Here is a 23,386-nt window from a genome sequence, read left to right as displayed (position 1 = left end):
GTTTTTGAAAAAAAAATCAGAGGGGATGGGGAGGCAAACATCTTAATTGAAAGATGAGCTATCAAAAATAATAAATAAAATAGAGCGTTTTAACGATGACAATATATCTGAGGGGTAGTATGTATCCGATTTTAATCTTGTATCGAAAACATGAACGATAAAATTGTTAATACTATAAAATAGAAATTTTGAAAACAATCTCATCCCTGGAACAGTTTCATAGAATCTTGTTCTCTTCCACTTACCAACTCCATATTTGTTGCTGGTAGGAGTCCACATTATTAATCCAATTAAATGCCTTCTCTTCCAGTCGCGGATTTATCTGAATATTACGCTTTTCTTCCCGATTGTAAAGACAAGTGGAATACCGTTCGCTTGCTACTTCTTCATTATAGCTTTCTTGATTCGTGAGATATCTTCAAGTTGCAGCTATATTTAAGACATTTAAGAACTTTACTCGGAGATTCAGACCGCACAGCCTCCGAGGTTCTATTTTCAGTGAGATTCAGCTACCAACTCTTTGTAGAATATGTATACAACATGCACAGAACAACACTACACAAGAACACTTCACCGCATCTTCCAGAGATTTTTTCTCATCCGCTTTCTAGGGGCACTGCCCTTCCCGTCTAGAACGAAATCACTTTTGAAAACACTTTTTTGCGAAAAACTACAAATTTTACCCGAGGTATCCAGAATTGATTCGACTTATTGGAAACCCCTTTGTGATCTTCCACAAACAAATCCCGATTGCAAATTTCACAAGCAATAGGGCGGAGCACGTCTGCTGACTCTGAGCAACTTTACGGACTCCACTGATGACGGCGGGACAACCGGACTGAGAAAAATCAATAAATCCAGAACAAGCTCCTGCGCTAATCTTCCCTTCCCTGTTCCGTATATTGTACACTACACTATTTTGTCATGATGACAAAACAAAACGGTATCAACACTAGCAAAAGCTGATGGTGCTCAAAACTTGGAGCCCGTTTCGGGTTCACCGACCACTTGTTTCACCGGAAGTGGAAGGTTTGACCCGTGAAATCCCGCAATTCCGATAATAGCAGCAAGCAAAATTTGCACAGGTTTTGCACGCACGAACCGACACACACCCACACACAAACACTCGACCGTTCGAACAATCTCGATTGGTGAAAACCGTGAATCGAACGCGAAAGCGCTGTTAGCCAGCCACACAACTCGGAATGAAGACTTTCCCGGCGATATAAACGCGAATCTCATCGGACGACGTTCACCACGGAACTGTTTGGATTCTGGTTTCTGGTCCGTGTCTGCTGTTTTTGTGCTGGTTTCTGTAGTGCTGTTGGCTATGTGTGGTGGTGGCTTCGCAATCGCAACGCATTCACGGCATTCACTCGCAAGGGTCCACTGTACACCAATACATACACATATATGGCTACAGGGATAAGCGGATTTTCGTTTGGTTTTGCAAGAATAAATTCTAGAGTATGTCTTGATTAGGTCGTCACGTCACTTGCCGTGTTTCGAGAAAATCGCTGTTAAAGATTTGCTAAACATATTTAATTCTTATATTAATAATATCGCTCAGAATTATTTCAAAATTTCGTATGCGATGCAGAAAAAGATGAGAAGTACGCTCGTGCACTAAATACAGACATAGATTTGGTTGTTTCTGTAAACTTGCACATACAACCTTTTGCATTGCGAATTTGGTTGAAACGTCGTTTTGCATGTTGATGAATTTTCTCTTAAAATTCGATTTCATTTGTCTAAAACTTCACTTATTCCTGCTAACAATCTTCAAGTACTACTAAGTACCTCGATTAACATTCTTATGGAGATCTGCACAATTACTGACATGTGATTAGCAGGAACTTTTGATGTGACAATTTTCAAAGTACATCAATATAAAGAATAAAAGAAACAGGACTTACTTTGAACACCTGGAGTGTTATCAGGATCCCAGCGGTGATATGCTCTCTGCAGAATATCCAAATTGCACAACAATTATGGAGCGGGTCTTGCTAAAGTAACTAAATCTGCCTAGCCTACATCCTCTTCATCGCTGCAGCAGCCTGGAATCGGTGCTGCGAGAGTCGGTGTGCATCAGGAATATATCTATCCGACTGGACAGACGTTTTCTCTCTATAGACTTCATATATAACCCCGATAATTGCGGCAACACCCACTGCCACTGTAATTTAAAAAAAATTACGAGCCTGAAAATTTGTCCAACCGTGAAAGAAACGTTTTTTGAAACTACCTAGCAACAGCAACGAAGAAGTTTAACTTTAAACACTCTCACAAACCATTTTCGTATAAATTTTCCAACTTTTGTACACTCGGCGACGCACTTTCTGCGCAAATGCCTATTGTCGTAAAAACCACTTCGCCGAAAAGTGTTTTTGCGACCTTTGGTTACACGACAATTCAATTCAGCGCAAAACGTCGTTAAAACCAAATCGCACGCAAAAATAATTAAGTCATTATACGGCTTAAATTCAAATCAATTTTTTTTAAGTTATTCATTGTTCGAATAAAACCAAATTTCTACATAACTTAGAACACATATTTATCAATCGTTTGCAGCCAATAACTCAATTTTGTTTACATTGGTTCATACGACCTAATCAAAACAAACTCTAGAATTAATGGTAAATAATAATTATTTACCATTATTAATTACCATTATTAATTGATTTTTTCAAACGAAGTGATTCTTTTTATCGATGCTGGGGTTCGTAAATTAACCAAACTGTACACTCAGAAATTTAAAAAATATTAAAAATATTATGTTTTAATTACTCTGACATTTGACTGACATTAATATCCAGAAATATTAAAAAATAACAATTCCAGTTATTTAAATTTATGCACCCGAATAATTTCTTGGCGTGTAATGATCCAATGCATAAAATTTAATAACCGAAATATTATTTTGTTCAAACAAACGCTTTGTAATTTGTGCGTTTGAGTCCCAACTCAACGGGTATGAGCACGTGCTAGATTCTTCAGTTGCAAAATGCCGCTCAACTTGACTTCATGCAGATTCTATTCTTTTCGAATTTGTGAATCATCTTTGAAAAGGATGGAATCTATAGCAGAAAAGAATTTTTAAAGGGAAAGTGCATTTGTTTTGTATGCTATGGTCAATAATGCACATTGACCATAGAACTTATACGAAAATCAAACGATTTTCGTTTGCTTTTTCTGATTATTTCTGCTTTAAGCGTTTGCCTTTACGTCCCGGCTCAAACTTTTTTTTCTGACCACCAGATGTCGCTTCCATAACAATCATCCCATTTCTCAATGCATAAATTTTAATCGCAGAAATATTTCTCAGTGAGAAATATCCCAGTAATTACACCATGAGAAATATCCGTGTGCGTAAAGAGGGAGAAACGTGAAAATACCTAAAAATTAATTGTTTGATATTTTATTTATTTCTGAGTGTATGCAAAAGTATTGGAAGGTGATTTGACATCTACCCAAAAAAATATATAATAAATCCAACTATTTTTGCATCACATCATGCGAAAATAGACATACACAGTAAATGAAAATTACCGAGTCCGGTAATTTTTTTACCGAAATCCTAACATGTGTAAATCGTTAAACTGTTCGGTAATTTTTTCGGTAAAAAAATTACCGAACTCGGTAATTTTCGTTTACTGTGTAGCGTTGTAAAAAAAAATTGGGACATTAAGAAAAGTTGTTTTGAATTCAGTAGAAATGACAACCTCATAAGTTCAACTAAAGCGATTTAAACTAGGTTCGCAATCGTCTGACAAGCCGAGGCCCATTTTTGGAATGTTTTTGAGAAGTTTAAAAAATTATGTTAAGAATGAATTTATTCGTTTATCGAAAGAATAACAACCGAGGTACTATACCAAAAAATGATGTTGAACACCACTGAATGTCAACTTAATGCAAGCGAAAACCTTCAAAAGCCTATTAAATTTTTGTAGAAGTCCCTATACAAATTCTTACTTCGGTTATTGTGATTGATTAATTTCCCGTTGTGTTAAGAAAATCAAGCTACTTCTTTGCTCCAAGCATTTTATGCATGCGATGCGTGATTCATGAATGAATTTCCCTTGAAAAGCCTTTTCCTCACGCACACTGTTTCCCAATTTGTTTATTACGGTATCGATTTTTGAAAAGGGTCAATACACCAAGCTATTTGTTTCGAAGTTTTAGAAAATTTGATCAGTCGCCTATTTCACTATTATCACACATTGTATTTTATAAAACTTTTACTATATTTGCTATTGGATACCGAAATTACTTTTTGTTCGCGATGAAATTTGGAGTTAAAAAGTTGAGGAGGTTGTATTTTTGCTACGACCGCAAACGTAGAATTACAATTTGCTCCTGTCAATCGTTCATATTGTTTGTATTGAATTTATGGCGATTTTTTAAATGATGATTTTTACCGATTTTTATAAAAGTGGCTTTCAATATAATAACAATTCTTCTTAAAATTTCGATAGATTGAAGTTAATTTCACCTCCGCCCAATGAATTCAGTTTTGCGAAAAAATAAAAAGACCATTTCCGTAATATCCAAAAAATGAGTCCAGTGAATAGATTTGGAGTTTATTTGAGCGAAACAACAAATGGGAAATTTTTAGTTTTAGTTTAATTAGTCCAGAGCTGAATGAAAAATAAAAAAAATTGGTGTCATTTGGGCATTCATTCTCAAACCCTTTTTCTAAAGCTACTGCGTATAGCTAAAAAAATTATTAATATTACAATTTGTCACAGCAATTGATAAAAAATTGTGACGATTAAAAAAAATCATTAATTTTGCCGTTTTTAAAGTTAAAAAACTGAGAAGGTTAAAAAAAATGCAGGACTGAAGTCCTTGAGCCAATTTTTTTTTTCGAAATATGAGAAAGTGTTCACACTCGTCAACTTGAACTGCGATTTCGGTAGATGAGACTTGTTTATGTTTACATTTAGGTTCCTGAAAGTCTCCCATACTTGTCGGGAGACTTGAGACATGCATTTTAGATCTAAATGTGAAATAAAAATCTTAGCAACCGAAATCACAGTTCAAGTTAAGAAAAATATTTGACCTATTCCGCATAACCAGTTTTTATTCCAGCGAGCACCCCTCGCCGATCGATAAACTCTCCTAAACAGCATCTCTCCAAACCACGCCCCTCCTATGCACACCGATTCAGCGGCCAGCTGCCATCAGAGCATTTTTGCACGCAACGCAGCTTGCGAACGGGAACTCCAAGCAGCTCTGTCTGTATCCGGCGCCATTCATTTAACGTGTACCCAGGGCGCACAGCAGCAACGAAACTACTCTCCGCCACTGGAATTCTCTGCCGCTGGTCATCTGCGCTGCTTGCTGTCTCTGGCTGGTTCATGCCACTACACTTGATGCTGAACAAAACTGCTATTCGATATCGGTGTTGGATTACCACTGGTGGGGTCCAATCACCGATCGAAGAGCAGCTAACTCTGTTCAACTCGACGGGCAGAACGAAACTGAAACCGAGTCGACCGCAGAGCCCTTTGTTTTATACCTTTCGTAGGTATGGAAAAACAAAACCCATCAAAGCAGGCGTTGGTGATGACGTCATAATCCTTTAGATGTGATGGCTCTTAAAGAGGAGTTTTTCGTGACGCGAGTTCGGTCCGCAAATTTCAATTTGCCCTCGTCAAATGAAAATAAACAAAATAAATAATACTTTTCGCCCCCGGGATGAAGATGACGTGGGCGTGAATAATTTAGCTTCACTAAAATCCACAAAATTAAAAGAGGATGTTATTTTAGATGTAAAATAGAAATTTTAATATGTTCATGCTAGTAACAAGATTTGTTTACAATTGAGCATACGCCCTTTTTAAAAATTGATACCGATTTATCAATTTCGAACACGCTGGTATTTAATTAACCATTTTCGGTTAAAAAGTAACCATTTTCGATATTTTCCAGCGTTATGGCATTTTGTATAATATACATTAAAAATTTTGTATATATACAAATGTATATTATTATACAAAATGGCATAATAATGGCATTATAATATCGAACTCTGTTAAGAAAATTTAACTTTTCTAGCTATTCTTGATATCAATAATATACTCAAAATTCTATTCAAACGTGTATTACGCAGATTTTTTCCTAGGCCTAAATTTCGAACTTCATTAAAAAAAACCATGCTACGGTATAAGTATTTTATTTACCGTTAAGCTTTAAAAAGGCATCTACCGATTGAAACGAACCTACATTTGGTAATCATCATCGAAATCATAATCATCACCATTTCCCTTCTTTGGCTTTTTCTTGGCCGCGGGCCCAACAGACATAGATTCCAGATCGCCTACTACATCCATTACTTTCTTTTCCGCTCGCGAGGCTGCCTTTTTCTTAGCCTTCAGCTCTGCTTTTCGGTTTTTGTTAACCGTCTGGTTTCCATCCAGTTGGAACATGGGGTCCTTGCGGAATTTCTTCTCCTCTTCAGCGTAATCGTTGACTTTTCGTTTCTTGCCTTTACCGGATGATTGGAGCGAATCATCTTCCTCGATTATTTTTCCTGCGCCCCGCATTAGCGCTGCCAATGCATTATTTTGTTCGTCGTCTTTGGACAACTGCATCGAAACCGGACCCTTGGAATCGACTTCCATGGTGAGGATCTCGTGTTTACCGATCACGTCTGTGACGTCACCGTCTTTGTCCTTCAGCTTGAAGCTATCCTCATACTGGTTGTCCAGATCCTGCAACACCTTATCAAAACTTTCCAAATTAAACTCTGGGGCGTTGCCGCTGGAAACCAGCTGAGCGCTGATGTGAATGTCATCGCCTTCTTCCGGTGGATGGGTGCAGTATTTTATCTTGCCAGTGTTCCAGTCCTCGATGAGGGCACGAGCTGCTTTCCGGACGTCTGGAATTCCTCGCTTTGCCAAGGCACCCATCCGGATAGCTTTTTTGGCAAGAAATTCGTCCGTCGAGTGGAACTCGGACAGGTCGTAGAGCTTGCAGAAATAGCTCATGGTTCCCCTTTTTAGAATATCCTCGGCCAGCGGGAAGGGATCCTGAATTTCTGTGACTTTTTGTGCATTTTTTAAGGCATAGAATCGGTGGTGATCTTCATCCTGTGGCTTCTGGAATATAATTCCGGGGCTATCTAAAAGTTTGACGTGTGAATCGATCTGTACTTCCTGCATTTGTTTAGTCACTCCAGGTTTAGCTCCAACCAGACATGCTCGTTTTCGTTTCAACGAATTTACCAGTGAGCTTTTGCCAACATTTGGCAGCCCGACGATGCCAACCCGGATGGAAGTTCGGATATCATCGCTGCGACAATAATTGGCCAACAATTCCTTGAGCAAATCTGCCCCGATACAGGGTGAACATTCCAGCGATTGTGCGACCTTAAACTTTCGGTTGCCAATGTGCGATTTCTGGCTCTGGGTCGTTGCCTTGAAAGGAATGACCGGTCCAGATTTGCGCAAATATTTAAGCCACTTTTCCAAATTCTCTCTTGGAACTAAATCAGCTTTGTTCAGAATCAAAACCAAACGCTTCTGGCCGGGAGCTTCCCGTACAATCTGAGCCACTTCGCTGCAACGTGTGCCCAGTGGATCGCGAGCGTCCACCACTTCCAAGATGACGTCGGCTGCGTCGATTACCTTTTTGAACTCCTTGAAGTAAGCCTTGAGCGATCCCTCTTTACCCTTGCCAAAGTTGACGTACTCTTCTTCGACCGGTGCTGCCTTGGATGGATCATACTCGGATCCCCGGCGGTCGGCGTCAGCAGCTATCGATTCAAGTGTCTGTCCTTCGAGTGCCTTCAGTCGTTGCTGCTTTAGCAATTCCTTTTTGCGTTCCCGCTCCTGTTCAGCAAGTTGTTTGTGTTCTTCAACCTGTGTAGGGGGATAATTTTTCGAATTACAGATAATATTATGGTATTATGTACTTAAATTCTAACTTAAATGAAATACTATTGACACAAACATCGTCATTCACATTGAATTCTAATGCGTAATAACAAACTAACCTCTTCCAAAATTTCCTTTTTGAACGGGCAAATGTTGGGAACTTGAATCATTTTCTGCTTCTTTGACCGCAACTTGGGCAGCTTCTTGGCCTCCTTTTCCTTTTTTCGCTTGTTGGCTGCTATCTTTTTGATCACCTTGTAACGCAGTGACGCCTTCTGACGCTTGGAACTGCGACCTGGTCAGTTGTAAGATAAAATAATGATAAATACCGCTTTGAATGAATAACCGTTATGTCAAATACTTACATTTCAATGCTTTGAGGGCCATTTTTCGTGGAAAAAATCAAACTATTTTGCGGATAATTAGCCGGAGGATACCCGAGCACGTTTCCACGTTTGTTTTGAAAGGAACGTTTTCGAGTCTGACAGGCAGTTCAGACGAAAAGAGCAATCTCTCTCGCCCTGTTTTTATCTTGAAAGAGAAAAGAGAGATCTCTCGAGGCAAAGCAGAATGTCAAAAAGAGCTCAACAGGACTAAAGTCGAAAAGGCATTAGGTCATTTTAAACAAAATAATTTGGAATAGGGGATCTATCGGATCTATATGTTCAAAAGCGAACGTGGATGAAAATGTGAAGTCTGCGGCACGTCGTATAGTCCTATTTGCCGCTGATAGTGTTGGTGATTTTATGCTGGTTGTTTCACCAACACTTTTTAGTTTTGGGACAATCAACCTCAAAAACGACCATGTTTGTCGACCGGCTGTCCGTTTTTTGTACCGAGAGTTTTGGAGGTTAATTGTCCCGTCTCATCTGTACACGCTCAGCAAGTGTGCGTAAGAAATGTCAAAAACAACTCTATACATGGTGGAACAGAGTGAGGAGATTTTGAAGCTTTCTCAGTGTTTAAAACTTTTTAAAAATATTTTGAGTTCGATTTCCCAATATGAAAAAAAATCCACGGTGAAAATCGGGGGAATCAAATTTAAGTAAAACATTTTTAAAAGGTTTTAAACACTTAGATCAGTTCAAAATTCATCTTTCAATTATTCCCATCGATTCCACTATGTTACAAAACCAAGTTATATCTATACATATGTCGCTTTCTTAAGTTATTGGTGAAATAAGATTTTTATTTTTATTTGCATCTTAGGTGAACTGCGATCTTAAATGAAAAAAATCTTAGGGGTTTAAACAAAAAAAAAAAGTAAATAGATTACGAATGATTTAATGAAAGGAAAACCCGCATAAATCAGTATTATACAGTAGTATACACTAAAATGAGTGATTATACAGTGACTATTCCTATTATCTTCTTCCCAAGACACCCAAAAGATAACCTCTATAGTTTTGGATTTTTAATGTAAGATAAGGCTTATCATTTTTTCATGGAATGGAATCGTTTGGACGCACTTTACGATACAGTGAACGGGTCGTTAAGAAGAGTAACCATTCAAATTTTTTGCCTTTTTTTACTGTTCCAAAACGTATTTCATGATAACACGTATCGTTACTTTATAATCCATCTATAAAATGAGGACGATATAAATTATCGTCAGTTAACAATGGAACCATTGTAACCCGTACTGGGGTATTGAATTTCTTGATTGTATCCCATTTACCCGAAAACCATTGCCCAGAATGAATTTTTCCCAGAATGACAAATACCCGAAATCAAACCCCAGAATGAACCATTTCCCAGAAAAAAATTCCCCAGAATGCACCATTTACCAGAAATTTTTTTCCCAGAATGGACCATTTCCCAGAATTTTTTTCCCCAGAATGGAACATTTACCAGAATGGCACAAATCCCAGATTTTTTCCCCTAGTATTTTTATTTGTTTTCTTTTTTTTCTAATGAATTCTTGAATATTTCATATGATTCGAAATTAATTTTTTCAAAATGATTTTTTTAATGAAACTAAGACTTTGAAATTTCCAACTAAATTTATTTTAGAACCAATATTGTGCTTTGTTTATGGTTTGGGTACTATAATTGATTCAATGCTTATCATGGTCCTTTAAAAAACCGTTTTGGTATCCGACTCCTCACGCTGCGCGTTCGAGCTTGAAAGACGTTTTGTCCTTCACGCTGTCGCGTGGCGGACGGGGCTAAGGGATCACCCCTAGCTTTCACGCAGACCTAGGAAGCCCCGGCAGACCTAGACCAATGTAATGGGGCCGCCGCTTCCGACCCGGCTTTGTGCCGCCTCAGCCCCTTCATCCTCGTTGGTTGCGGCTTTGCCGCAAAAGAATTAAGTTATGAAACCCGATTTTTTTGTAACAATTCCTTTTTTTTTTAATTAATTTCTAGTAGGGATAAATGTTTTCAATTTTCTGGGAAATGGTTCTTCTGGCGAAAAAATTTCTGGTAAATGGTTCATTCTGGTGAAAAAATTTCTGGGAAATGGTACATTCTGGCGAAAATTTTTCTGGGGAATGGTTCGTCTGGGGAAAAAAATTCTGGGGAATGGTTCTTTCTGGCGATTGGAATTCTGGGGATTTTTCATTCTGGGCAATGGTTTTCGGGTAAATGGAGTACAACCGAATTTCTTAACTTAATTTTTTTTTCAGAAATAATATGAGAGAAGATTCATGGAACTTATTTATTTTATTAAAAATGCTTTCGTACAAAAAATCATTTAAGTTTTCACATGCGCGTAATCAAATTACCCGCACAGATATTGCATTAGCACCTTCCGGATGTTGCAAGAAGAACCTTCCGCTGCACCTTCCGGTTGTTTCAAACGCCTTCCATATGTTGCAGAAATGGTTGTTTTTTCCATTTCCATGGAGTAACCGACCGGTAGTTCCATCCTGAGGTTACCGGTAAAGCAAAATTTCTCGCTTTCCGCAGATCGCAATCCTTGCCGGATCTGTCTTGGAATCTGTAAAGCACATCGAAAAAATAAGTTAAAATTTCTTGCTATGAAGATGAGTTCACTTACCATAGCCGCCTGCGTGTTGCTCAACATCGGAAGCTTCCTCCGAACTCGAAAACTTTTTATTTTTAAGCAGACAATTTTTAATACCTACTACCGACGTTGTTTTTTTTTCTCTGGACAAATAAATTATTTCAGCGGCGTGTCTTGAAGTGACAGCAGAAAAATTGACGGTGTGTTGCAAAAATAATCAATACGTTTCTAGATCATTTATCGTATCTTCCAAAAATATTTCTTTATCTTTTTATCGCGTTGCAAAAAAACGCAGTTTGTTCTTAATACTATTAACCAAATCTTTCAGATATAATATTTAGCTATTTCTAGCAAGAGCACATTTATCAAAGGCGCAATTCGAATCAGTACCATAAATGTTATCAGAGATGAATCATTCTGAAGATTCTGAGTATAGTATCTTACTATGCGGGAAGTGAAACCTGAAGATATAATTTTTTGGTTTAAGTAAATATTTTTTCGATCAAATTCATTAGAATCCCCTTTTTGTTGACCCAATAACGCATCGAGCTCTTCGACAGAGTCCTTTTCTTCGCGACGGACGACTGTCAGAATTTTTCGCTGAAATCGCGTTCGATCGAAAAACACATCTTGCGCCTCATCGTGCGTGCTAGTCGATGAGCAGTTGTTAAGTAATCACGCGAAATACCCTTATCGAATGTTTGGAAAAATTACATTTTCGTTAGTAGACTTACAGTTTTAAGGTATTTGATAAACCAGAAGAAATTCACGTTATGGATAAAACGTGAACGAGAGTAATACTGAAAATGAGCTAGCAGTATAAAATCTTCAAAGTCACGACATACGTTCCGGCTTAAAGAATACCAAATCAACCAAAAATAATGATGTTACGAACGCTGGCCGGCTGCTGTAGGCGGCTGCCGACATCGAAAAACCACACCTTCGAAATCCGGCGAGCACTGCTTGTCGGGCGATCCCCAGTGACTGTTTTCACGATTTCGAATCGGAGCGATCGAAAAAAAGAAGTTCCTCCAATGGGCGGATTTCACACCGCCAAACTAGTTCAGTACAATTACAACCGTAAACGTCGCAGTTCCTTGGTGGATCTACAGTGGAATAACTATACCTCAAACGCCTCCAAGAGATGCATCGGTGATTTTAAAATAAGAGAATTTAGCAGTCAAGTTGATGGGGCTGAAAAGCCCAGTACAACACCAAAGGGAGCAATGCAGCGGATAGTGGCTAGTCCATATGCAAGATTGATGCGAATCGATCGGCCCATAGGGTCCTGGTTGCTATTCTGGCCATGTGGATGGAGTATAGCACTAGGTGCTCCGGCAGGCTGTTGGCCGGATCCGTTCATGCTGGCCCTTTTCGGAACCGGTGCCTTCATCATGCGCGGTGCCGGGTGTACCATCAACGATATGTGGGACAAGGACATCGATTCGAAGGTGGCCCGTACGAAAAATCGACCTCTGGTTGCGGGAGAGCTTACGACCGGGGATGCTTGGGTTTTTTTGAGTGCACAGCTGGGAATAGGGCTGATGATTTTGCTGCAACTGAACTGGTATTCGATTCTTCTTGGGGCCAGTTCGATGGGGTTGATTATCATATATCCGTTGATGAAACGGATAACTCACTGGCCGCAGCTCATCCTCGGAATGACCTTCAACTGGGGCGCTCTGCTAGGGTGGAGTGCCACTCAGGGATCGGTAGATTGGGCTGCCTGTTTGCCACTGTACCTGGCCGGCGTTTGCTGGACCATCGTGTACGATACGATCTATGCCCACCAGGATAAGGTGGATGACATTCTGCTGGGAATCAAATCGACGGCGATTCGATTCGGGGACAACACCAAACTGTGGTTGAGTGGATTTTCGGCTGCCATGATTGGCGGATTGATTACGTCCGGTGTTGTGTGTGGACAAACGTGGCCATACTACTCGGCGGTGGCTGTGATCACGACACACCTATCTCACCAGGTATTCATTGATTTTGTTCGGATTATAGTTAGCGTAAATGGAATTTGCATGTCATAAAACTGAAAAATTGACCGTACTGATAGAAAGTCTAAAACGGCGTTGAAGAGATGTTTACTGAACATCTTGGCAAACATGCGATTACATACTTGAAGTCTCAAAGCGTTTTTCGGTATAGGTACATACATTTTTTGTGTAAAATTTAATTATTTTGATCTAAATACCAAAATGTAATGGTAACTTGTTTGTAAATTTTTTAGTATAAAGTGATTTTTAGAATTGGGTTGAAAACAGATTGAAGTAGGTAGTTACTAGTTACCTACATAGTAAATTGTTTATTTTTCAGTTTACATATTACACAGCACTATCAAACTAAATTTAATATTTAAAAGTTCAAAACCAAAAACAAAACAAATATTTATAAAAACTGACTTAAATTCATGTTTCCCTTTTTATTAAAATCTTTAGAAAAACTTGTTTAAAACTGGTTAAATTAAACGAGAGTATCAATGGATTTCTAACTAGGATCGCTGTGATTAAATCAATTTGATCTTTGGGCGAGCCAAGTATACTTAGCCTTATTCCTATCATTTCCTTCTCCCAACAGATCTACTCGCTGAACATCAACAATCCCACGGATTGTGCGACCAAATTCATCTCCAACCACCAGGTTGGGCTAATCCTGTTTCTGGGAATCGTACTGGGAACGCTCTACAAAGGTTACGCCCAAAAAAGGACTGCTGTCACCACGAACGGTGCTCTGATCAGTTTACCATCGGTCGGACTCGGTTCAGGCAGCAATAGTGGCCCCGGGGATGGCAGCGGTAGTAACAGTCGTAATACCGGAAGCAACACTCCCGGATCTAAACTGCTGGCCACGGTGGCTACGGCAAGTCCCGCCGTACCCTAGCCATTGTAAATGTAGGTTATTTATTTTTAAGATGATATGTTGCTAAAATGAAGGGAACACAACACAAAAGGAAAACAGTGCATTTCTTTCAGTTTATCACAAATCCTAACTCGATAACCATTACATTAATTACAGTTACAAATAAGTTACACCCTATGGCCTAAGGTTCAGGTAGCCGGTTATTCTTCATCTTGATGGTCGTTGACATCGAAACCCTCATCTTCTTCGTCTTCGTCCTCCGGTCCGTCCCGGGCAGGTTCAAACTCGTCGGAATCCGAATAGTTAAGAAAAAAGTCTATATCATCATCATCATCATCATCGCTGGAATCCACAAAGGGGCCAACATCGATCAGGATTCGATGCAGAGGACGGCCAGCTCCCCGTGGCTGCGTTGGTCTTTGGATATGAACTGTTGTTGCCGGGGGAGGCACTAGCGTATGGGAAAAATTCTCATATAAAAGAGTTTTAGGTTTAAAAAAAATAATGGCTCTGTTTGTCTTCTGATAAACTTTATTAATTCCAACAAAACACAATTAATTCAAACAAAACTAATATATTGCAACTTGCAACACTATAAAGAAACTGTTGCAAAAGAACATCGTCATCATTCACAGAAAATATCACTTGTAAACCACGTAATCTTCCAGCTTGGCAGGTCGTCTAGTGTTCCTGCGTGGACGATCCGAGCAGTCGTCCTCGGAGTCCGACCCATTGACACAGTTTCCGCCGGCAGTTGGCAGTTGAAAACGTGCTCTAAAGCTTGCTGTGGGTTTCGAAAGTACAGAACACAAGTTTGATCGAAAAGAGCTTTAAGGAGCAAAAATAGATGAATTTATATGGATGCAGCAAAAATTCATGTGCGTCGACCCTTGGAAGTGTTCGTTTAAGGGATACGATTTTGAAGGCAGGAAGAAGGTGTGATTATCAGAAGACAAACATAAAAGCGATGATAATGATATGCATTGCAATGAACAAACAAACCGATTCACATACCTTTATACTCACTAGCATCCGGGTGTTGGTATTCTCGAAAGTGTTGCGGATTCCGTCGGTAGCAGCTGGCCCCGAACGGACAATGTGGCGCAGTACTGGGTGCTGGTGGTAAATCTGGCCGGCGATAGTCGGTATCACTGGGGTGAGCAAACTGGGCCAGATGTTGAACGTTCCGCTGGTAGCACCCGATACCAAATTGGCAGGACGGCCTCGGGGGAGATACGCTACTGTCAGCCGGTTCTTGTTTTACCTTTACTGCATCTGTACCGGAGGTTTTGCCCGAATGTGAACAACTTGCCACATTTTCATCAGGATCCGTCTTTATGGCTGGGGTGCTCGAGCCAGCAACTGTTGCATCCGTAGCTTGGCTCGCTTCACCGGGCGTTTTTGGTTCCTCTGCGACGACAATTGGCGCCGAATTTTCGTCGGAGGATTTGTGCTTTTTGGAGATTTCCGGTTCTGACTGAAGTTTGCGTTTTTCTCCTACAGTACTGCTGTTGTCGCTACTACTGATGAAAGCAGAACTGCACACAGCGTTGTTAACTTCTTCCATTGTTCGAATACGCAGAAAACCACCGGTTGTTTCCGTTGAGCTGACCTGAGAGAAAAATGATAAAAAAACATCATAGAAAACGCTTGCCATTCATGATGTTGTATCAGGATAAGGACAGTTTCAAATACGAACAATATTAACGACATAAACCGATAGCTTTAAGATCAACAAAACTTTCATTTAATCAAAATCTAAAATAAATTCAATTGTCATCTTCCTGGTCGCTTGCAACCAAATCTTCTTCATAATCGTCGTCATCCTCGGTCCCGTCATCTCTATCCGGGTGATAATCGTCCGAATCTGATCCATCGCCAAAGAGTTCCTCACCATATTCGTCGTCATCGCTGGCGTCTCCGGTGTAGGAAGTGGCCCCGGTCTTCTTGGTTTGACGTCTTCGTCGTTTGGTCGGTAGCGGCGAAGGTGGTTGCTGCTGAGAATTTGCAGGGGAAACCGTTGCGGAGGGTACTAAAAGTGCAGATATACTCGGTTAATTGATTCAACTAGTGGTAGTGAGTTTTCCGTGACGTAGTGGATAGAGTTCAAGTCGATAGAATCGATCTTATGAACGTGGGCTTAGAACCACATTAATAAGATCGATTATAAGTCATGGCATATATTGTTACGTTGCAAGATGCAAGCCATTAATCCTTGAAATTCGTACGCTTAGCGTTTACTTCTAAACGAAACTTGGTCAAATTTGGGTTACTTGAGCAAGTTTCCAGTGTGCGTTAGTAGTTTTAGTGAAAAAAGTCAATTTTTCTTAATAAATATTTGTAGATATGTTACAGCACAGTGATGATTTTAAATTGCACGCTGCACGTTACAACGTTGAGTTGTTTCCGACCGTTTCCGATCATCGGCCAAGACAAACAAAAAAAAAGCTTAAGAACGAGATTCACTAACAATTAGCTAATAGATTTTGGTCACACGATACATAGCCAAATCCAAATCCTGCAGGGGCCTGGTTTACCCCGTTTATGGTGGGAATAAAAAAAAGAATAATTTCGTTCATTTTTTACTTAAAAAGGATACCTGATTATAACTTAACATTTGTGTAAAATAAAACGCAAGTATCGCAGAGGTATGAGCGAAGTTATTTGAATGTTAAGGTGGCTATTCTTGAACCTGCAATTTACGTGGCATCTAAAAAACTTTCATAAAACATGTCCGATAAATTGTGCGTTTTTCAATACTTTGGTTGACTTGAATTACAAGTTGAATAATTTGGAACAAAGAAGTTCAAATTGGTTGCAAACACCTGTGAATAACTATTTTCTAAAAAAAAAAAGATTTGATGTAAAATATTGTAAAAATTTCAACTACTGATTTAAAACTCTCAGCTTGTAGGTAAATTTTCTGTAGGTATTAGTTGTTACTTAGCTTGAATTTTGATTTAACGATTATCTAAAACAGCATCTTAGATGCTTGTAATGAACACCTGTTAAAGCTATGATTAGACGAGTACGAACAATACCAAACCACCATGCATTCTAAATCCCTCGCTTTTTATTCACGACGGCTTGCGTATTTTTTCATGAAAACTGTTAGCACACGCTGAAAACTTGCACCAATGAGCTCGAATTTGACCAGTGTTCTTGAAAGTGAGTGTCATATACGCACTAGCGTCTGTTCGAGGATTGATTTTCCTAATAGGTACATAAAACAGAACATTTACCTTCATAATCGTCCGCATCCGGGTGCCGATAGTCATCGAAGTGTTGCGAATTCCGGCGATAGCATTTGGCTCCGAAGGGACAGACAGGAGCATCGCTACGTGCCGGAGGAAATTTCGGTCTCCGGTAGTCCTGGTCGTTCGGGTGCGCGTACCGTGCCAGGTGGTGTGGGTTCTCCTGATAGCAGTTTATACCGAACCGGCAAGAGGTCCTCAACGGCCGGGTAGAGGCAGTATCAGCAGCTTCTTGTGTGTCTGTCGTTTGTTTAGGTGATGAGTTTTCTCCTGTTGTGGCATCATTAATATTCGTTTCGACCTGGGAAGTACTTGTCCCAGCTCCCGGTTCGGTATCTTCCGTTACACCGGGTGTCTGTATGTTTTGGGGTGTTTTCAGTTTCTTGGAGTTATCCGCAGGTATTTTTGACTCAGTTTTACGTTTTGTACCTTTCGTTTCACCACCACTGTTCATCCAGTCGGGGAGAACTCTTCTGGTGCTAGCAGTGTCAGTTACAACTTGGTTAGTCGCTGCCATGTTTTCGCTTCCAGTTTCCGTTGAACTGTCCTAAAACATGATGTTGGGATCAAGCAGTCAGTCGATCTCATAACTGATGGCTAAAACATTGCAATCAACATTGCGATTATTGCGACTTTTTGAACAACCGTTTCAAACAGTTCAATGTTAGATGCAGAACATCATACGACACAACTGCAACAATGTTTGAGTGATTTTCATAAAATACGACACAATCCAAACGATTCTCGCTTTTTTTCTATCAGATTTAAAAAAACAAGCATGTTTTAATTTAACGGGATGAATGGATGATCTGCATTGAAATCCCGTCCACAAGAAGGGATCTCACATGAAGAAATGAGGAATTCGATACAGCTTCAAATTTTCGAGCTCTGCATGTTTTGATAGAACATAGGTGATTCATTACATTGAAAGTCAAACGACTATACTCAAACGTTTTCGAGTAATTTCCACGAAATTTTGTACACAAAAATGCTTCCGCATTACGAACTGATTTCTCAAAATTTTGTAGAATGCAATATCTGTAATTTACGACGGTAAGGATAGATAAAGGCTCTTTTGAGACGTTTTGAAGAGCACTTTCTATTGAATGTTTTCCGAAATTTACGAACTGTTTCATTTGGCAGAAAATGGATAAAGCTGTGATCTAAGGAAATTAATGCAGTTTAAATATCTAAAAAGACCACCGTCTATAAAATTGACAGACAAACCAGAAATGTTTGAATATTTCTTGAAACTACATGCGCTCTGAGTAATGACAGGAATGAATGCGTTCATTTCGTGTTTTGTTCCCGTGGAACTAATTACAGGTCATTACGTTGTTCTTGTACTTAAATTATTAAATTTCACGTGATACTACACGTTTATTATTATGAAAATAACAGCTCTCTACAATAATATTCAGTTATATTTAAAAAAAAAAACAAAATTGAAAACCTCTTAAAAACGATAAGACAATTTCAAACTCACGTGCATCACGTGTTTCACTAACCTGCGGTGGTACACGTTCAGAGGCTTCGTCCTGAGGTGCTGGGTCCTGTTGCTGATGTTCCTCGGCTGCTGCAGCTGATTGTGGGACCTCCGACGAATCGGCAGCGACAGAGGGCTCAGCTCCGGTACCTACTGAGCGCACTTCAAACCAATACTGATCTGGTAGAAGCGCAAATTTTTCCCCAGGTCTTAGCGTCGCTGTGAGGTCTTTGGTAAGGATGTTCAGCACCTGGTCCCCGGTCCGTATGAAGATGGGATTCGAGTGAGTTGCCGTTATTTGCACCGTAGGATCACTTCCAGCCGGATCGGAGCCTGGCCGTAGAATGCCGTGCTGTCGCGATATTCTTTTGTCATTGCACTGCAATACAGAGACAGAGACAGAGTTGATAACGTGAATTTTCACGAAATAGAAAATTAAAACGCACCCACCACCGCATCGAGCTTGTTTTGAATTTGCACACTAGCCCCAGCCCCCCAGCCCCCCAGCCAAAAAAATAAAAACGCGCACAAAGCTGACTCACCTGCAGGAAAGAATCTCTCCCGATTATGGTTTCCGTGGCCGGTAGCGGAATGTCAATGTTTTTATCACAATCGTGTAGAAATAGCAAATTGGTATTCATTTCGAACTACCAGATGCTTATAACATTCGAGAAATTTATTTCACGAAATATTTAATACCAATTACACTGAGGATCAAACAAACAAATCGGAGCGCAAAACAAAATCGTCAAAATCCCGCGAAGGCGCCGTTTTCCTTTTTCAGGGTGGATCGCGTTCGCTGAATATAAGAGCAAGCCGCCTAATTTCCCTTATTTCAGTGTTGCAAGAAAATTTTCCATCCGCTAGCCCCCCGCGGTTGAAAAGAGAGAAGTACACCAGAAAATTTAATTAAATGCATCCATGGATACGTTTAATTTCTATATAGTGTTCCCTACATGACGTCCCTACGTTGTATTTTTTTTACAGCCACTGTTTCTATTCCAGCCTTATGTGATAGAAATATTGCTATTTTTGCATTACAGCATGCGAGAATACAACACGTGTTGTAAAAACTCTTGAAGACTACAGATCTTGAAATGTTTTCGCATGCATGGTAGTTTTCAGAATGTGCTCAAAGTGTCAAATTTCTACCACTTTCTCCCAACACCAGTGAACTTGCTCTAACGAAAACGACGGTATTTAAAAAAAGATGAGCCTGACAACGCTGACAGAAATGAGAAAAACAACAATAATCCAAAACAAATAAATTCTTTGTTTGTCGCAACGTCGCGATTTTCCCGTGTTTTTTATTAAACTTTTGTCGTGTGATTTATCCTGTTTTTTTTAGAACTTGGTCCATTTGCTTGCCATGATTAATTCATTCGTAGATTTCTAGTAGAGAGTACAAATTTCATAATGGTATTTTCTCACCTGATAGAAAAATTAAAGGTAGGTTACCCGTTGTTCGAAGGCAATCAGTCAATGTTTGTCTGGTAGGTACTTGTTGCATGTTTTCATTTGTCTGATGGTTTTTACTTTTAGATAGGGAAGCGATTCGTGCTGCTGGATTTAGTTGTTCACCCAGATGAAGGTCAAAATGTGGAGTCAGCCGGTTCCCATAATAAGGGCCTGTCCCGAGAGTGTTGGCATCTGATTTACCAGAGGTTAGGGGAAATTTGCCGGAAGCATTTTGGCGAAATCGGTTCAGACGGTGTCCGATCTCGTGGGGTGGTTCTTCCTCTGGACCAGGCGTTTGAATTCCGGCTAGATCCGCGACCAACCATCCGGGTGTCGTATGAATTTCGCGATTCCAACCAACGCGATGTTATCAATGGTATCTTTACCGAAAATGACCGGAAGCTCCATAAGCACTGCTTGTATGTTCAGATCTGGGACGATTCCCGCAAGGTATATGAGGACCTGAAAGAAAGTCAGATGACGGTAGAAAGACTGCAACGTGAAAACCAAAGACTGCGAACAGTTCCGGAAGCTAGCCAAGAGTACACACCCACACCGTTAGGCGATTCTTCGGGTGATGCAGATCATCCGGAATACATTCCTACCACGCTCAATGGAACATCTCCGCAACAGCCCAGCTACAAAGCTGCTAAGATCGATAGTCTGAATAGATCCGCCAAAAAAGTGCCCAAGATAGATCAATACACTCCGATTTCCAGCCAAGATAGCGTCGCTGGTTCTGGGGATAACATTGAGTACACTCCTACCGTTTGCAAAAGTGAAAAAAATCCGGCTATTGCTCTACAGGATGGAGAAGATAGAATAGAGACTAATCAAGCTCTGAAAAAATCGGCGCATAAGCGCACCGGTTTCAAGAGAAATACCCGTCGATCAGAACTATTTGGTAAGTCAACATTGCAGACATGAATTTCAAACTATATTCTTACTTTTTATGCATAAATTTAAATACATTTGCTATTTTATTATTTTATCGGTATAATAATCATTAATGTTTTTCAAGAAGTAAAATCCTTTTTTTTAACTTGTAGGTTCTGACGATGAAGACAAACTAACCACGTCGAGGGAACCTGCATCGGTGAAGACGGAAGATGATGCCAACCACAGTGTGGACAACATATTCGGCGAAGAATCACCGTCCAAACCGTTTGATACTAGTAGTATTGAAATTCCGGATTCCACTTCTACTGGAACAGATGGTGATGGAAGTCAGCGCTCAAAATTACCCCGTAAAACTAAGGACGGCATCAAAGACTATCGGGATACGCTTATGGCCAAACCAGAAAAAAATCCATTCTCACTGCATCGCGAAAAAATGAAGTCTAATCACAACGATGATAAAAGTACTCACCGGCGAGAAAAGTCCTCCAAAAGTTCGTCCTCTAAATTATCTTCCTCGAAACCCGGCTCTTGCCTTACTTCCCCTTTAACGGGTTGGTTGGAGAAGAAAAAACGTGCGGCATCTCCGACTTCATTGATGGCATCTCCCCAAGACTCCCATCAGCAAGAGAACGATAATCATGGCAGCAAACGCCACCGGAAGGACACCAAAGAAAAGGACAAGGAAACCAAACACTTTAAGGATAAAAAACAGAGAAGTCAGTCACCACAACCGCAACAGGTAGATTTCGAAAAACTACGTAAGGAAGAGGAAGCCATGCGTAAGACGATGGCTAATCTGGACAAGTTGGACAAGATGTTACCGGAGGATAAATCCGCCCTCGATGTTCCGGTGCTGTTAGTGACATACTTTATTGCAGAAAAACAATTCATATTATACTTAAATCACTATTTCTATTTTTCTAGCGACTGTTGTATGTTGACGTTGGAAGAAATTCAAGACTCATTTGACGAATTTCGCGATGATCTTAGACGCATTTATGATCACTACAAGGACAAATCGGAACGACATTGGCAACAAGCGGAAGAGCTTTGCTACTTTACTGAAGTGACCTCGGTTTTCAATGACGAACAGAAATACGCCATGTTGATGCGATTGGAGAATGAATTCGTACCGGAAGAATGCCGTGGACAGGTAAAATTACTTAAGAAAACATAATCGTAAACACCTCCATGCTCTTACTAATACGAGATTTTTAACTGTAATTTTCCAGTATACTGAATTCTTCACATCCACTTTGTCCATGGAATGGGCTTTACGGCTGTGGATGAAAAAATTTAACTTTAAAAGCCGGCGAGCAGCGCTAGACCGTATTCAGCTGCAGGAGGAAGCCAACCCGCTGGAACTAACTCCGACATTCCTGGCCTCGCTGACGGTGAGTACAAAGAAAAAACGATGAAACGAACCTGTTCCCTGGCTTGTGCTGTGCCTTTTGTCCGCTGAGTGACGAAACATTCGGTAGCATTACTTTGTTTTTTTTAATTGTTTTAGACAATCACGATTTCTTTTTGTCAAATATCGTTTAGTATCTGTAGAATAAAAAGATTTGCTTTTTTAAACAAAAATAATGAAAAAATTTTGGCTTACGAATGAGTTAAGATTGCATAAGGTTTAAAATGGTACGTGATGACACGTCCATGTACATTTTCATTTACTTCAGATCATCATGTACTCGGCACTTTTCTCTATTGGGTAACTAGGTTGGGGTGTTAAAAAAAACTATGTGTTTCGGAACCAGAACCTTTAGGACTGGAAACTTTCACTGTGCATGCCAGAAACCACCATGCGATTTTTTAACTCATGCGGTTAACAAGGAGTTAAAATGACGAAAATTACAAAAATGACAAAACATGGCAAAAACAACAAAAATGTCGAAGAAAAGGTGACAAAAATGGCAAAAGTTAAAATAAATGACAAAACAATGATATAAATTGTTAAAATATGAAAAAAATTAGAAAAAAAACTTTTTATTGTACATTGAGAATTCCGTTTTTCCGGCTGTTTTTTAAACTTGAAATCTAAATTTAGGATAACAAAAAGTCGTTTTCTTTCTTCTACTTATAAAACTTAAGAATCCTCCAGAGCTTATTCTATTTATGAATTTTTAATTTTTTTTATACAAAGCTCGTCTTTATATTCTGAGCTATAAAAGGGCGAACACGAAATTATTGCGACACCGAAAATGTCATGCCAAATTTCTTATAATGTTTAGAATCAAACCAATTTTTTGGGTAGTATTATACACATATTTACTTCAAAAATCAAAAGAAAAGTAAATCGATTAAGCCATGAATGCAATATTGAACGCATTTTTGGTTGATGCCCTCCATCAAAGTCTTTACAGTGTCATCCGGTACCAGTTTCTCAGTTTTTTTTTTCATTTTCTTAGCACGTCCTCCTCGTCTTTGACTGTCTTCCTGTTCTTCCGAAGTTCCCGCTTCATTATTGCCCAGTACTCCTCCACCGGCGCAGCTCCGGACAGTTTGGCGGGTTCATGTTCTTTGGAACAAAATGGACAGAATTGGCTTCAGACCACCCCAGGATACTTTT

General features: G+C 39.7%; 5 protein-coding genes across 8 annotated transcripts in view; 2 read left to right on the top strand and 3 right to left on the bottom strand.

Moving 5' to 3' along the window:
• Positions 1–1,276, bottom strand: part of LOC129740607 (dedicator of cytokinesis protein 3) — a 161,541-nt gene extending 160,265 nt beyond the window's left edge. For both annotated transcript variants that reach the window (XM_055732313.1, XM_055732314.1), the window contains exon 1: positions 246–1,276. In XM_055732313.1, the coding sequence (XP_055588288.1) occupies positions 246–279 (34 nt within the window). In that variant the 5' untranslated portion in view covers positions 280–1,276. The remainder of the gene's footprint in view (positions 1–245) is intronic.
• A 4,886-nt stretch (positions 1,277–6,162) lies between these two features.
• On the bottom strand, positions 6,163–8,370 carry LOC129738669 (guanine nucleotide-binding protein-like 3 homolog). The gene is made up of 3 exons (XM_055729922.1): positions 8,246–8,370; positions 8,000–8,175; positions 6,163–7,865 (listed from the first exon to the last, which is right to left on the bottom strand). The coding sequence occupies exons 1-3, from the start codon at positions 8,265–8,267 to the stop codon at positions 6,225–6,227; spliced, it is 1,839 nt and encodes a 612-aa protein (XP_055585897.1). The 5' UTR covers positions 8,268–8,370; the 3' UTR covers positions 6,163–6,224.
• A 3,071-nt stretch (positions 8,371–11,441) lies between these two features.
• LOC129740603 (4-hydroxybenzoate polyprenyltransferase, mitochondrial) lies at positions 11,442–13,815 on the top strand. The gene is made up of 2 exons (XM_055732309.1): positions 11,442–12,833; positions 13,438–13,815. Exons 1-2 carry the CDS (start codon positions 11,733–11,735, stop codon positions 13,738–13,740), a joined length of 1,404 nt encoding a protein of 467 aa, XP_055588284.1. The 5' UTR covers positions 11,442–11,732; the 3' UTR covers positions 13,741–13,815.
• On the bottom strand, positions 13,807–19,249 carry LOC129740605 (aprataxin and PNK-like factor). Of its 3 annotated transcripts, none has more exons than XM_055732310.1 (4): positions 19,002–19,249; positions 18,482–18,838; positions 14,734–15,331; positions 13,807–14,170 (listed from the first exon to the last, which is right to left on the bottom strand). In XM_055732310.1, exons 1-4 carry the CDS (start codon positions 19,098–19,100, stop codon positions 13,920–13,922), a joined length of 1,305 nt encoding a protein of 434 aa, XP_055588285.1. In that variant the 5' UTR covers positions 19,101–19,249; the 3' UTR covers positions 13,807–13,919. The 3 variants fall into 3 exon arrangements, with proteins under 3 accessions (XP_055588285.1, XP_055588287.1, XP_055588286.1); XM_055732312.1 differs by lacking the exon at positions 13,807–14,170 and adding an exon at positions 14,233–14,503; XM_055732311.1 differs by lacking the exons at positions 13,807–14,170; positions 14,734–15,331 and adding exons at positions 15,365–15,751; positions 16,962–17,520.
• A 476-nt stretch (positions 19,250–19,725) lies between these two features.
• On the top strand, positions 19,726–22,750 carry LOC129738666 (uncharacterized). Its single transcript, XM_055729920.1, has 5 exons — positions 19,726–19,908; positions 20,002–20,821; positions 20,967–21,672; positions 21,742–21,970; positions 22,050–22,750. The coding sequence occupies exons 1-5, from the start codon at positions 19,876–19,878 to the stop codon at positions 22,233–22,235; spliced, it is 1,974 nt and encodes a 657-aa protein (XP_055585895.1). The 5' UTR covers positions 19,726–19,875; the 3' UTR covers positions 22,236–22,750.
• The last annotated feature ends 636 nt before the right edge of the window (positions 22,751–23,386 follow it).

Source organism: Uranotaenia lowii, chromosome 1, assembly GCF_029784155.1.
Source record: "Uranotaenia lowii strain MFRU-FL chromosome 1, ASM2978415v1, whole genome shotgun sequence".
Lineage (NCBI taxonomy): Eukaryota > Metazoa > Arthropoda > Insecta > Diptera > Culicidae > Uranotaenia > Uranotaenia lowii.
The sequence above is the reverse complement of the archived record's forward strand: the minus strand, read 5'-3'. Positions and strand labels throughout refer to the sequence as shown.

What these genes read in the sequence shown, in the direction of transcription:
- LOC129738669 (XM_055729922.1), bottom strand. Translation starts at nt 8,267, where the DNA reads ATGGCCCTCAAAGCATTGAAAT. An exon ending in GGCCCTCAAAGCATTGAAAT is followed by an intron (nt 8,176 to 8,245) that starts GTAAGTATTTGA and finishes ACAACTGACCAG; the next exon opens with GTCGCAGTTCCAAGCGTCAG. An exon ending in AAAAGGAAATTTTGGAAGAG is followed by an intron (nt 7,866 to 7,999) that starts GTTAGTTTGTTA and finishes CCCCCTACACAG; the next exon opens with GTTGAAGAACACAAACAACT.
- LOC129740605 (XM_055732310.1), bottom strand. Translation starts at nt 19,100, where the DNA reads ATGAATACCAATTTGCTATTTCTACACGATTGTGATAAAAACATTGAC. An exon ending in CTGAACGTGTACCACCGCAG is followed by an intron (nt 15,332 to 18,481) that starts GTTAGTGAAACA and finishes TTTTTCTCTCAG; the next exon opens with GTCAGCTCAACGGAAACAAC. An exon ending in GGATGCTAGTGAGTATAAAG is followed by an intron (nt 14,171 to 14,733) that starts GTATGTGAATCG and finishes CCCATACGCTAG; the next exon opens with TGCCTCCCCCGGCAACAACA.
- LOC129740603 (XM_055732309.1), top strand. Translation starts at nt 11,733, where the DNA reads ATGATGTTACGAACGCTGGCCGGCTGCTGTAGGCGGCTGCCGACATCG. An exon ending in CGACACACCTATCTCACCAG is followed by an intron (nt 12,834 to 13,437) that starts GTATTCATTGAT and finishes TTCTCCCAACAG; the next exon opens with ATCTACTCGCTGAACATCAA.
- LOC129738666 (XM_055729920.1), top strand. Translation starts at nt 19,876, where the DNA reads ATGGTATTTTCTCACCTGATAGAAAAATTAAAG. An exon ending in CCGTCGATCAGAACTATTTG is followed by an intron (nt 20,822 to 20,966) that starts GTAAGTCAACAT and finishes TTTAACTTGTAG; the next exon opens with GTTCTGACGATGAAGACAAA. An exon ending in CGGAAGAATGCCGTGGACAG is followed by an intron (nt 21,971 to 22,049) that starts GTAAAATTACTT and finishes GTAATTTTCCAG; the next exon opens with TATACTGAATTCTTCACATC.